Below are 14,079 nucleotides of genomic sequence, written 5' to 3'. Positions count from 1 at the left end.
TCCCTGCTGTTTTGGGGTGGCATTATGTGGGACCGACGTACGCCGCTGGTGGTCATGGAAGGCACCGTGATGGCTGTAAGATACGTGAATGCCATCCTCCGTCCTATAGTGCAACCATAAATCGGCAGCATATTAGAGAGGCATGACCGACCATTCGCGCCCCCGTCGTGCACATCTTGTGAATTGATTCCTTCAGGGTAACGACATCGCTCGACTAGAGTGGCCAGCATGTTCTCCAGACATGAACCCTATGGAACATGCCTGGGATAGAGTGAAAAGGACTGTTTGTGGACGACGTGACCGACCAACCACTGTGACAGATCTACATCAAACCTTCGTTAAGGAGCGCCTTGATGAAGTTGTGGATAGTATGCCACGACAGATACAGGCATGTATCAATGCAAGAGGACGTGCTACTGGGTATTAGAGGTACTGGTGTGTACAGCAATCTGGACCACCATCTCTGAAGGTCTTGTTGTATGGTTGTACAACATGTGATGTGTGATTTTCATGAGCAATAAGAAGGGCGGAAATGATGTTTATGTTGATTTCTATTCCAATTTTCAGTACAGGTTCCTGAACTATCGAAACCGTGGTGATGAAAAACGTTTTTTAGTATATCTTTGAACATAGCTGCTAAGGTTCAGTGACCGTGTCAGAATTATATTGTAACAAATAAGCCTTCGGTCACAAATATTAAGTCAAAATTGACCAGGTTTCGACGCTACTATGAGCGTCGTCTTCAGTATTAAACTAACTGTACCAAAACATTAGGTATATAGCACATTAATAAAATTAAGTTTGTACTGACTCGAAAAGATGCAGTACTTACAAGTCACATATTAAAAAAGATCTCAGCCGGAAAGGCGACGTCATGAACACTTGTCAGATGGCGAGCCGCTAAGGGCTGCTCGTACTGTGGACAAGGGTTGCAACAAGACTGAGGTGCCCACTTTAGAAAGTGTGGGCAAGTAAACATGGTGTTGCTACGAGCGCCATCTAGTAGCCGCAGAAACAAATAGGCTACTGTACATTCAAAATTAGACACATTGATGCAGCTGATTCAGGCATAACGTAAGCATTAATAATAACAGGATGAAGTTACATATTTATCTGCTTTAAATAGAGATACATTTTGTAACGTAAAAACATTAGTTATGACATACAAGAAAACAGGAAAGATGTGACAGGAAAACAACATTTCGGTAAACCTCATGAGGAAATCTGATTCAAAGATCAAGCAATGGCTTTATACAGTCAAAAAAGTTTTTATTTCGCAGCTGCAGCTGTTCGTTGAGAATGAGGCCATCATTACGAGTGAGATGTTTGAAAATCTCCAATTCCTCTAAGACATCTAACCTATGCCCCTTCTTTTCGGTATGCAGAATATTGTTATCGCCTATGGCTTTAGGCACGTGTCCAGTAATTAAGAGATGATTGGCAAAGGATGAATTTAGGGGACTGGTGCCGTTCTTTCTCAAAAGATGTTCTTTATATCTGACGGTGAAAGCACGTCCGGTTTGCCCTATATAATAGGAGGAGCAGGTATCGCAGATGATCTTATAAACGCCAGAACTTTCTGTAGGGGAGCGAATGGATTTCAAATTATGAATGAAATTTCTCTTTACATTATTATTAGTAGAGAAGGCAACATTGCAGTTGTATTTGTTGCGAAGCATGCGCTGAATCTGATAGGAAATGGGTCCTATGAAAGGAATAGAAAAACGTTTTTTTGGGTTAATTTCAGTGCATGAGGTGTTGAGCGTGGTAGTTCTTGCAGTTTTCTTTTTTAGGATATCGTGCACTATGTTAGGCGTATATTCATTATTGACTGCTATGGTTTTAAGTAAATTAATCTCCTCATTAAACTTTTCTGTTGAAAGTGGTATGGAGGTGGCTCGGTGGACGGCAGTGAAAAAAGGCCATTTTTTGAGACTGTGGATGAAAAGAGGAAGCAGGCACGATTTGGTCAGTACACGTTTCTTTTCGAAAAATATTGAAAGTGATGTTATTGTCTTCTATTGTAAGCGTCAATTCTAAATAATTTAATTGGCGGTTATCGTTTTCGAGTTCAATAGTGAAAGAAATTTTTTCATGGAGGTCGTTAAAAAGTTTAAATATATGATAAATTCTATCGGCGGGTTCGTTATAGATGACTAGTATATCATCAACGTATCTTGTGTAAGAAAGGATACCTAGTGAAGCGGCTGAGACACGGTTAAACAGCTTTTTTTTCCAAAGAATTGATAAAGATGTCGGCGAGGATGCCGGCTAAAGGGTTGCCCATAGCGAGCCCATCAGACTGCTGGTACAGTTGTCTGTTGAATTCAAAGTAGTTGTACTTGACAACGACATTAATGAGATTCATCAAATCAGTAATCTGTTCATCTGATAGATCTTTTTAAATTGACGTAAGTTTTCTTCCACAATGATGAGCGTCTCATGTACCGGGACATTGGTATAAAGATTTTTAATATCTAAGGAAAAAAGCTTGTGTCTGAACTGCATACTAAGTTTTTAATATTTTGGACCAAAACGTGGCTGTTAGAAACGGAATAATTATTTTCGAAAACGAAGGATTTTTTTCAAAGTTTCTTGTAGAAATCGGGCAAATCGTGATATGCGCTATTCATGCTATTGGAGATTGGACGTATTGGATGATTAGGTTAATGAATTTTGAACTGGGACCAAAGTTTAGGGGGCTGAGGGTTCATATTGATGAGTAGTTTCTTTTGAAAAGGTTTTATAAGCAATTTTGCATTGTTAATGGCTGACCTTACTTCTTTCTGTAATCGGATCATCATGCAGCTCCGATATGTTGTTTTCACTGAAGAATTTTTCAGTTTTAGAAATATACTCAGAAATACAAGCAATGACTAGACAACAACCTTTATCGGATTTAGTTATTAAAGCATTTGCTGTTTTAAGTTTATTATTAATGGAAGTTACCAAAATTCTGTCGTTATGCGTAGCATTAGACAAAGTAGCTGCATTTTTCTCTAGCATGCGGGTTACATCATACGCAATTCTGGCTTAAGAAGCATTATCTACCTTACTATAATCGAGACCGATTTTTAAATCAACAAGCATATTTTCTCTTACATTTCTGCCTGACAGGTTAGGCCTGACATTGTATTTTAGTCCTTTTCCTAACAGGACTTTTTCATTCTCAGTAAAGACGATGTTGGTTTTAGTTAAAATTCTTTCATGAAAGACGTGACTGCTTTTTTGAAATGTATTCTGAGGGCATTTTTCATTAGAAAGCAGACAAAAAAGATTACTGAGCTTCTTCTCGTGTTTCTGCATTATACCTATTTTACAAATCTCTAGATGTTCGTTAATTTGTGTCCACATGTCGTCAATATTAAAATTATAGTTAACACGATAAGTGTTTGTGATATTTAAGTACAAATGGTATGCTTCTTCGTTAAGACGGTCTTTTTTAGCGTATAGCTCTTTTATCCTGATACAAATAATATTCATAATGATAGGTATAAAGGACTTTGGATTTTTCTTACATACAGAAAAATTGATGTAGGCTTTTGTATAAGTCGGGACAAGTCACTGCTTGTTAAAATAGATAGCCATCCTTGTATTTAGAATTTTCTTTTTTAATTCTTTATATTTAGAAGCAGCCTTAGATACCTGGGCAGGTAAGAAACGTAAAACTTTGAACATAGCTGCTAAGGTTCAGTGACCGTGTCAGAGTTATATTGTAACAAATAAGCCCTCGGTCACAAATATTAAGTCAAAATTGACTCCTATCAGATTCAGCGCATGCTTCGCAACAAATACAACTGCAATGTTGCCTTCTCTACTAATAATAATCTAAAGAGAAATTTCCTCTCCTAAATACCTATTCAAAAATGTATCACAGTTTACCAACACTGAAACACAACGTTATTAATTACATAACACAACATTGACGCCGGTCGTGGTGGCCGAGCGTTTCTAGGCGCTAAGATCTGGAACCAGCGCGACCGCTACGGTCGTAGGTTCGAATCCTGCCTCGGGCATGGATGTGTGTGATGTCCGTAGGTTAGTTAGGTTTAAGTAGTTGTAAGTTCTAGCGGACTGATGACCTCAGAAGTTAAGTCCCATAGTGCTCAGAGCCATTTGAACCACAACATTGACGTTGACGCTCCAGCGCTTAGTGCAGGTACTCGGGGTAATGGAACACATCCACGTGCTGACGTTGACAGAGGACAAATGTAAACATAATTAGAATGCACACCCGTCATTTCGTCTACCATCGTCAGTTGGTGTGAGAAGAATGTACACCAACGAAGAGAAGGTACAAATGCTACTCAGCTATGGGGAATGTAAGTTAGCAGAACGGTACTTGCAATACTGTGTTCTTATGTACGGGTACATTTAGTACAGCAGTTTAGCCCTTTTAAGTACTGTTGTGTAGAGTAGACATACAGTAAAGGCTGTCCTTCCTACAAACCGCGTCGACATAACGTTTATTTTATTGTTGTTGTTGAAATGGTTCAAATGGCTCTGAGCGGTATGGGGCTGAGGTCATCAGTCCCCTGGAACTCGGAACTACTTAAACCTAACTAACCTTAGGACATCACACACAACCATGCCCGAGGCAGGATTCAAACCTGCGACCGTAGCGGTCGCGCGGTTCCAGACTGTAGCGCCTAGAACCGCTCGGTCACTCCGGCTGGCTGTTGTTGAAGGTAGGCGAAATGCTACACAGGCAGCGGAACTGTACAGAGAGCGATATCCTGACAAGAACCCATGTTCCAGACGGGTGTTTCCTCGTCTTGTTGCGACGCTTCAGGTAACGGGAAGTTTCAGCCCACGACAAAGCAATCGTCGTAGCACTCGCACAGACGGAACTGCTGAAGTTACTGCTCTCGCTTTCGTTGCTATGAATCCACGTCTGAGCATACGACAGCTTGAACACAAGATTGGCATTCCTAAAACCAGTGTACATCGTATTCTTACATGTCATCAGATCCATTCTTACCATGTACTCCTACATCAGGAATTGCATGGGAATGATTTCCTGAATCGTGTACAGTTCTGTCAGTGGGCACAGTAGCAAATCCTCGCCAACTCCAATTTCTCCAATGTTCTATTTGCTGATGAATGTTCCTTCTGAAACAAAGGACAGGTAAATATACAAGGAACATGCATTACTGGTCCAGCGACAACCCACGATGGCTTAGACAGGTGGAACATAAGCGTCAATGGTGCGTTAACGTCTGTTGTGGGATGCTTGGTACTACAATTATTCGCCTTTATTTCATCAATGGTAGTCTAAATGGCACAGCGTATCTCAACTTCCTGAGACGAATTCTTCTTCCTCTTCTGGATGAAGTGCCGCTAAGAACCAGAATGCTTATGTGGTATCTACACGATGGATGTCCAGCACATAATGCCTTGCGTGCACGTCGTGGTCTGAACCAAAGGTATCCTGCCAGATGGACTTGTCGAGGAGGAACAGTTACTTGGTCTTCTAGGTCTCCCGATTGAGATCCTCTGGACTTTTTTCGTTGGTGATGCATTAAGGACGTTGTCTTTCGCGATATTCCAACAACTCTAGAGGGCATGCAGGAACGTACCGTGCTTGCTTGTAACTCTCTTCAGCAGACAATACTGGAAGCAGTGAACAATTATTTCATTCAAAGAGTGCACCAGTGTATCGGTGCTCAGGGTCACCACTTTGACCACCTTTGAATGCTCTACTCCTGGGAAATGGTACAAGAGAGTTATGTTTTTACTCGGTTTTGATTTGTTTTCTGTCATCTCCAGCAAGTGGGCGAGTGTGTGATCCCGTGCTAAAAGTCAATGTTATGTTACGTAATTAATAACGTTGTGTTTCAGTGAATGGTACACTGTGATACATTTTTGAATAGGTCTTTAGGAGAGGAAATGAATCACCGAATAAAAAATACAGGGTGCCATTTAAAAAAGCCATACCGCTGTTCATAACTTTGTGAAAAACAAAGCTACAACGAAGTGACTCATGCTGACTTATGTCCCCCTAATGGCTAAAGAATATTTGCTTGAAACATTTTGTAATTTGCATCTGGAAAAACAGTTATTTAGGGTGGTCAATATAAAAGGGACACCATATATAATTATTCGTAAAATGAAGAACAAACCGCCTTCAGTCACAAGTTGTGACTGAAGGCGGTTTGTTCTTCATTTTACGAAAGTATAACAGTCGCGGACGAAACACTGGAAAACAATGGATTTTTGCCTGTTTTCGAGACAGATACTGGCAGCAGGATACCGTTCCCGAGAATTCCAATACCGTATCAGTATCTCTACACCAGTTCCTCAGACTATCGTGGACATACGAAAAGAGGCGCGAGCAGAGGACTCCAGTTTATGTATGTAGATACAGAACATTTAATAAAATATTCGTTATTTACGAACTAAAATTGTTTGCGGTAATGTTCGTCTGTTATTCTTTTGACGGATGATGAATGCGATGTATATTCTAATGGCAAAAAAATATTTGTATGCGATACATTAGAATTTAACAATTTTCGTTCCACATTATTCGTAAATGAGAAGTCTAATCGTTCAGACTTTGCAGTGAAACGTGGTAGTATCCATTGCACTGAAATTTGAAGTTTTAAATGATAGGTCTTATTAATCTCGAGCACAACTTGTAGGTTCTTTTTGCAGTAGCTACCATATCATCCACATACTGGCTGATGATTTCTTCTTTTAAGTTTTCCGTCACCGTTTCTGCATAGTAAGACTTTTTGTAAAATCAGTGTCGGTATTCTGTTTAAAGTGAACATTTAGTTTGGAGTAAACACCATTCCATTGACAAAGAGTGTCATATGGGGACATCAGTGCATCTTAAATCTCCTAAACTGCTACCGCGTTGCAGCGTTAAAGCCGTGGTGTGTCGCCTTGTGCAGGTGACGATGTACCACTTCGACCTGCCGCAAGCGCTGCAGTACCTCGGAGGCTGGCCCAACGAGCTGATGGCCGACTACTTTGTGGAGTACGCCAGGGTTCTGTTTGAAAACTTCGGAGACAGGGTGAGTCTCGGTTCCAGTCAGCCTCCCCGGTGAGACGGTAATTTTCAGACTTTATTCGCAGCGTCTTTCTGCGCAGGTGAAGTGGTGGATCACGTTCAACGAACCGGCCGTCTTTGCGAATGGGTACGCGAGCGTCGGCTTCGCGCCGTCGCAGAACGCCTCCGGCATCGGCGACTACCTGTCCACCCACACGGTGATCAAGGCGCACGCGCGCGTCTGGCACCTGTACGACGAGCAGTACAGAGCGACGCAGAACGGTGGGTGGCCAGCGCGCCGTCGCAGCTCCGCCCATCTGCTTGCCTTTCCAGTCGGCACTCTACCGTACCTGCAGTTTTCTGCATGTCTTCTATTTTGGTCTGTCTACACAGGGCCTCATTCATACTGCAGGCTACCTAGGCTCGGCCTGCGCCGGAAAAGAGTCTGTACCACAAACGTTCATAAAGCGTTGCTTTCAGTACTGTTGTATGAGACCTCTTATAATCGTAAAAGACACATATTTAGCTATTTTGTTTCGGCGTATTCGGCTTAAGTTTTCAGCCTCTCCTCTAAGAATATTACTAAACGGCGGAAGGGCCACACTTCTCAGCTGAAGTCTGAGTATCTAGCTACTTCCAGGGGCAACAATAATTTGACTTTCAGTAGTTACAGTTATTGATCGGCTTTAAAAATTTAAAATCCTTTCATAATATACTCATTAAGAGGTATCATCTTACGCTAAAGGTTTAACACAATAAGTCAGGTCTTAAAGTTAGAGACTGTGCATTTCTCATGGTTTAAATATTACCTAGATTACGTATACTGATCCAGCATTTGAGAATGAGATCACTTGGCGACTTTCGAAAACGTTTTGTGTGTAAAGTTTGTTGGAAGTTTCTCTCACTGTCACCCCTCACAAAATAATGAAAGGAAAAAAGTTCTTCACATTGTCTTTGTTATTGAGTGAAACGTCAGCATATGGCACGATGTTTTATTTTATTATTTATTTGTCGCTAACTATATACGCAACACATACTGCAGACAGTAACCACATATAATTTTGCAGGAAAATTAGTGGTATATCATTGTAGGACACATAGTTCAGAAGATGTAACGTCATAAGCATTGTAATTTACGTTTTAAGAAAAGCTAGTTTCTTTCGTACCTCAGTGACCGAACTCATGCAGTGTTCGATAACCAGAAAACTTAGCGACTTCCAACAAATTTTGAACACAATTCCAAACTTTTGGTAAATCTTTTGTCGCCATTAAATAATGAAAGTAAAACAGTTTATCACTTACTAATTGTACCTTGTGCATGTAGAACAACTTCGGCATTCAGCATGACGTTTTAGATTATTATTTCTTTACTACTTACTCTATTCATTAACCATTTTTCTGATAGTATCCACTTATACAACTGAATATATCTGCAAAATTTTCATTAGTCTATGAATGAATAATCCGAAATTAATACAAACAACTTAATTAGGATTGTGGGTCTACAATCATAATGGCTTTACATCCTTTACGTTAATTATTTAACACATTAACTCACTTGTAAAGTAATCCGACGTTTGAAGCTGTCGAGGAAGTCTGTCGTTTGGCTACCAACTCAGACGGGTTGGGCGTCTCCAGCGGGTGAGATTGACGGCGGCTACTATGCTCTACGTCATTGCCTTCTCAAGAGTAGTTGTGTTTGACACGAAGTGACGTCCTTTGCTATATGTAACCTTCTGTTGGCTGAAGCGCTCTTGTTTCGAAAGATCAAGGGTGTGTACCGCCCAGGGTTCACAACCACAGAACAGGATAGAAACAACAATTGCCAGATACACTATCAGTTTTGTGCGTAGCGTGAGATCTTTATTCCGGAAGACCCGATGTTTGAGACGTTCAAAAACAACATCGCAGCTCGTATCCTTTCTTGCACGTCATTTTTTCGGTGAATAGCGAATCGATAATACACTTTCCAGGTAGAGGAAGTAATCTACTTGTTGCAAAGGTGTGTTGCGAACAGGTATATTGATACTCTGTGTTGTGGATTGGCAAGACAGCCAACCCACTATGACAGGAAGCCGAAAGGCACGCGTTTAAGCTCACGCAGGCTGTCGTGAGGTCTGGAACAGGTCAAGTAATAGAGACTAGCAAATAAAGTACGTAGCTGCTGGAATACTTAACTTTAATCCATAATTGGTGAACATCGCTCTTGACGGTACATGTTTTACAGCATCAATAGTAACTGGTAATGGCGCCTTGCTAGGTCGTAGCAAATGACGTAGCTGAAGGCTATGCTAACTATCGTCTCGGCAAATGAGTGCGTAATTTGTCAGTGAACCATCGCTAGCAAAGTCGGCTGTACAACTGGGGCGAGTACTAGGAAGTCTCTCTAGACCTGCCGTGTGGCGGCGCTCGGTCTGCAATCACTGATAGTGGCGACACGCGGGTCCGACGTATACTAACGGACCGCGGCCGATTTAAAGGCTACCACCTAGCAAGTGTGGTGTCTGGCGGTGACACCACACCCTGAAAGGCAGTAGCCCGTCCGGTCTGAGGCGTCTTGTCACGGTCCGCGCGGCTCCCCCCCGTCGAGTCCTCCCTTGGGCATGGGTGTGGTCCCAGAAGATAATAAAGAAGGCAGTTCAGGAGCTGGCTAGGAGAGTAGCTTTATTTTTGGGGTGTTAATGGTCAGGCCATACTATTCATATGCGCTACTGAAACAATTTACAGAAAGTTGCAGCTGGCCGGTTGTATGAGCCCAAGAGGCACGGTCGCCTGCACACAGCAGTTTAGTGCCTTGGTGATACCTGTGAACCTTTTTTCGAATGTAGTTTGGACTGTGTTTAAGATCTACGCGTTCATTGCTTACAGACGACGACCCGCAAAGTATGGCTGCACCCTGGAGTGAGAGAGCTTCGGTCGGATTATCGTAAGTTGATTGCGATATTTTTCGAGGACACGCTAAAACACGTGGTAGTATGTGCACGTCTTGAAACCATTCATAACGCGATGTTTTCCTCCTCATCACTGTACTTGATTAACGTAATGTCACCACGTGTTTCCTATAATGGCCACGGGACACAAAGTCCAACAAAATCGTGGTCGCTAGTACGACATAAAGTATGTTGATGCGACGACACATCCTAGTTGGAGCCAATTAGTAATATGGAACTTGTTAGATATTTCATTTTGGTGTAACACTTGCCCAAATTGACTTGAGTCAGTCCAACGAAATGTCGATGGCAGCCGAAACTTTTCAAAGTTTCGTAAAGCCTGCGCAAGTAGTGTTCCAAAATCATAAGGTGAAGAGCGCAAACACAATCGTACGAGAATCTGTCAGCAGCTACAGGACTATCACACTAATGAAGCTGATATGTTTTTGAAGTGAATCATTACTGGAGATGAAACAGAGATTAATCGCTTCGAGAATCAGAAACGAACGCCAGAGAATGGAATCAAAACACCCGGAACCTTCATTTTGAAAAACCCCTCAAGGGTCAGTGACGCTTTTGTTTGGCCTAAGGGCCAATTCTGGAACATTACCTTTAAAAGTGATCAACAGTAAACAATCGATATTACGTTGATAAGCTTTGGAATGAACTCAAGTCTGCAATTCGAAACAAACACCGAAATCTATTGTCAAATGGCGTTCTTTTTTTTCACCAACCGCACAATTCAAACTGTGTAGGCTATGTATTCTGGGGGACATCAATCTCTGATGACGCCCCATCGTATTTCCATTTGTTTGATCCACTTAAAGAGGGTGCCGGAAATCTCGTACGACGATGGACCAAACACACTGAAAAGCAGGCGATGATGTTGAAAATGACGTCACAGTAAATTTTGTACTGTTACTGTTATCAGAAAAATATTGTGCAGGTCCTTTTTGACTTAGCCTCGTAAATTCTGCCAGATGCTGTCCGCTAACAGCCGGTGCCACACCCACACAGCACGGCCATCTCATCAGGGCCGGTTCAGGAGGAAATACACCGCCTTGCCCCACGATTAAAGTCCGAAATGCGTGCTTCTTCCTCTGAACCCTTGTCTCACGCATGCATCGGAATGATGCGTCACAGAACGTCTTGCGCGGGCGGACGGTCTGTTGTGAACGTGGAGCGCCGCCGGACGGCGTGCGTAGCCCAGTGATTCGGCGCGAAGCGGTGCAGTGCGGCTGCCCTGTCCTAGGTCTACATCTACATCTACATTTATACTCCACAAGCCACCCAACGGTGTGTGGCGGAGGGCACTTTACGTGCCACTGTCATTACCTCCCTTTCCTGTTCCAGTCGCGTATGGTTCGCGGGAAGAACGACTGTCTGAAAGCCTCCGTGCGCGCTCTAATCTCTCTAACTTTACATTCGTGATCTCCTCTGGAGTTATAAGTAGGGGGAAGCAATATATTCGATACCTCTTCCAGAAACGCACCCTCTCGAAACTTGGCGAGCAAGCTACACCGCGATGCAGAGCGCCTCTCTTGCAGAGTCTGCCACTTGAGTTTGTTAAACATCTCCGTAACGCTATCACGGTTACCAAATAACCCTGTGACGAAACGCGCCGCTCTTCTTTGGATCTTCTCTATCTCCTCCGTCAACCCGATCTGGTACGCAGTGCTGATAAGATGTGTGAGAATAATAAAGTTTCCGGTTTTCTTACTGTTAAAAATATTGTGTGTTAATGAAGCAATGCTACATTAGTTTTTTTGTAGACATTTTTCTGTTCTTTTAAAAAACTAAAAACCACTCATTTCGATTCTGCTCGTTTTCTTCGCTGTATAAAACTTCTCATTCGACTCTGAGAAAAGTAACTGGCGCACAAAACTGATTTTTGTCGTATCTTACAGTTTCGCAACACAGCTTGATGGTGAAGTGTCTATTTTTTCCGCTACTGGTCATAGTTATCGTGATAATTTCTAAGCAGGTTATCGCATGAAATTTCATTTGTATGCATTGAAAAATGTTGCCGCTGGCTACTTTGCGTTTATTCTTTTTAGGTCATACAGTGTCGCGTATTAAATGAAACTAAAATCAAAATTGTTTCGAAATCTGGAACGAAAGCCATATCTCAGTACAGTATGGAGAAAATAGAAACTGAATCACACTGAGGTGACAAAAGTCATGGGGCAGCGATATGCACATTACAGATGGCGGTGGCATCTCGTACACATCGTATAAAAGGGCATTGCACTGGCGAAGCCGCCATTTGCACTCATGTGATTCATGCGAAAAGATTTCCGACCTGATTATGGCCGCACGACGGGAATTAACAGACTCTGAATGCGGAGTAGTAGTTTCAGTTAAAGTGGGAGGAGAAAGTACAAACTGGATCAGACTAGGGAAAGGAGTAAGACAAGGATGCTGTTTATCACCTACTCTTTTCAACCTGTACTTGGAAAATATGATTGACCAATGCTCATTAGATGACAAAGGAGTAGAAATTGGAGGAAGAAGAGTAGGGTGCTTGAGATTTGCTGATGACATGGTCCTTCTAGCCACAGGGGAAAAAGAATTACAGGATTTGGTGGACACCATTGCAACTAACGGAAAAAATATGGAATGAAAATTAATACAAATAAAACAAAAGTATTGGCAATAGGAGGAAATAAGGAAATAAAAATTGTGCTGAATGGAGAAACACTAGAACAGGTGCAAAATTTTAAGTATCTTGGAAGCAGGATAGACACCGACTGGAAGTGCACCACAGAAATTAAAACGAGGATAGCAATGGCAAAAGAGGCGTTTTATAAGAAAAGGAGAATCTTCTGCAGCGGTCTGGACAGAGAACTCAGAAAGAGACTCATAAAATGTCTTCTATGGAGTTTTCTTCTATATGGCGCTGAAACATGGACTATGAGGAAAAAAGACAGAGAAAGGCTGGAGGCTTTTGAGATCTGGACATGGCGGAAGATGGAAAGAATAAGTTGGATGGACAGAATAAAAAATGAAGAGGTACTGAGAAGAGTGGGAGAGAAAAGACAGTTACTAGATGTAATAAAGAGAAGAAAAAGAAATTGGATTGGGCATATATTAAGAAAGAATGACGGACTGATAAAAACAGTTTTGGAAGGTTATGTAGAAGGGAAAAGGAAGCGAGGAAGGAAGAGATTCCAGATACTGGATGACATGATGGACGGTACAACATACAGCAGCCTTAAGAAGGAAGCAATGGATCGCAGAAAATGGAGAGGCAAAGGACCTGCTAATATAGCAGATAACTGACGATGATGATGAGTTGGAGCTGGACGCATGAGACATTCCATTCCGGAAATCATTAGGGTATTCAGTATTCCGAGATTCACTGTATCAGGATTGTGACGAGAATAGCATATTCAGGCATTACCTCTCACCACGGACAACGCAGTGGCCGACGGCAATCGCATAACGACCGAGAGCAGCGACGCTTGCGTAAAGTTGTCATTGATAACAGACAAGCAGAACGGTGTGAAATAACCACAGGAATCAGTGTGGGACAGTGCTGTGAAATTTGGCGGTAATGGGCTGTGGCAGCAGACGGCCGACGCGAATGCCTTCACTGGCAGCACGACATGGCCTGCAGTGCCTCTCCTCGGCTCGTGATCTTATCGGTTGGATCCTAGACGACTGGAAAACCATGGCGTGGTCACACGAGTCCCAATTTCATTTGGTAAGAGCTGATGGTGCGGTTCGTATGTGCCACAGACCCCACGAAGCCACGGGCCCAGGACGTCAACTAGGCACTCTGTAAGCTGGTCATAGTTCCATAATTGTGTCGGCCGTGTTTACATGAACTGGAGTGGATCCTCTGGTCCAACTGCACCGATCATTCACTGGAAATTGTTATGATCAGCTACATGGAGATCATTTGCAGCCAATTTTCATGGATGACAGTGCAGCTTGTCATCGGGCCAGAATTGTTCACAAATGGCTTGAAGAACGTTATGAACAATTCGAGGGAATGATTTGGCCACCCAAGTCGTCCGACACGAATCCCAAAGATCGTTTACGGCGCATAATCTAGAGGTCAGTTCGTGCATAAAATTCTGCACCGGCAACATTTTGGCAATTACGGACAGTATAGAGGCAACATGGCTGCATGAAACTTCCAACAACTTG

General features: G+C 42.4%; 1 protein-coding gene across 1 annotated transcript in view; it reads left to right on the top strand.

Annotated features, from left to right (window-relative positions):
* Nucleotides 1–14,079, top strand: part of LOC126095354 (myrosinase 1-like) — an 85,874-nt gene that overhangs the window by 25,346 nt on the left and 46,449 nt on the right. Inside the window, exons 4-5 of the mRNA XM_049910162.1 lie at nt 6,897–7,019; nt 7,096–7,276. Of these exons, the coding sequence (XP_049766119.1) occupies nt 6,897–7,019; nt 7,096–7,276 (304 nt within the window). The remainder of the gene's footprint in view (nt 1–6,896; nt 7,020–7,095; nt 7,277–14,079) is intronic.

Source organism: Schistocerca cancellata, chromosome 8 (genome assembly GCF_023864275.1).
Source record: "Schistocerca cancellata isolate TAMUIC-IGC-003103 chromosome 8, iqSchCanc2.1, whole genome shotgun sequence".
Classification (NCBI taxonomy): Eukaryota; Metazoa; Arthropoda; class Insecta; order Orthoptera; family Acrididae; genus Schistocerca; species Schistocerca cancellata.
Note: the sequence above shows the minus strand (reverse complement) of the source record. Positions and strands in the feature narration are given on the sequence as shown.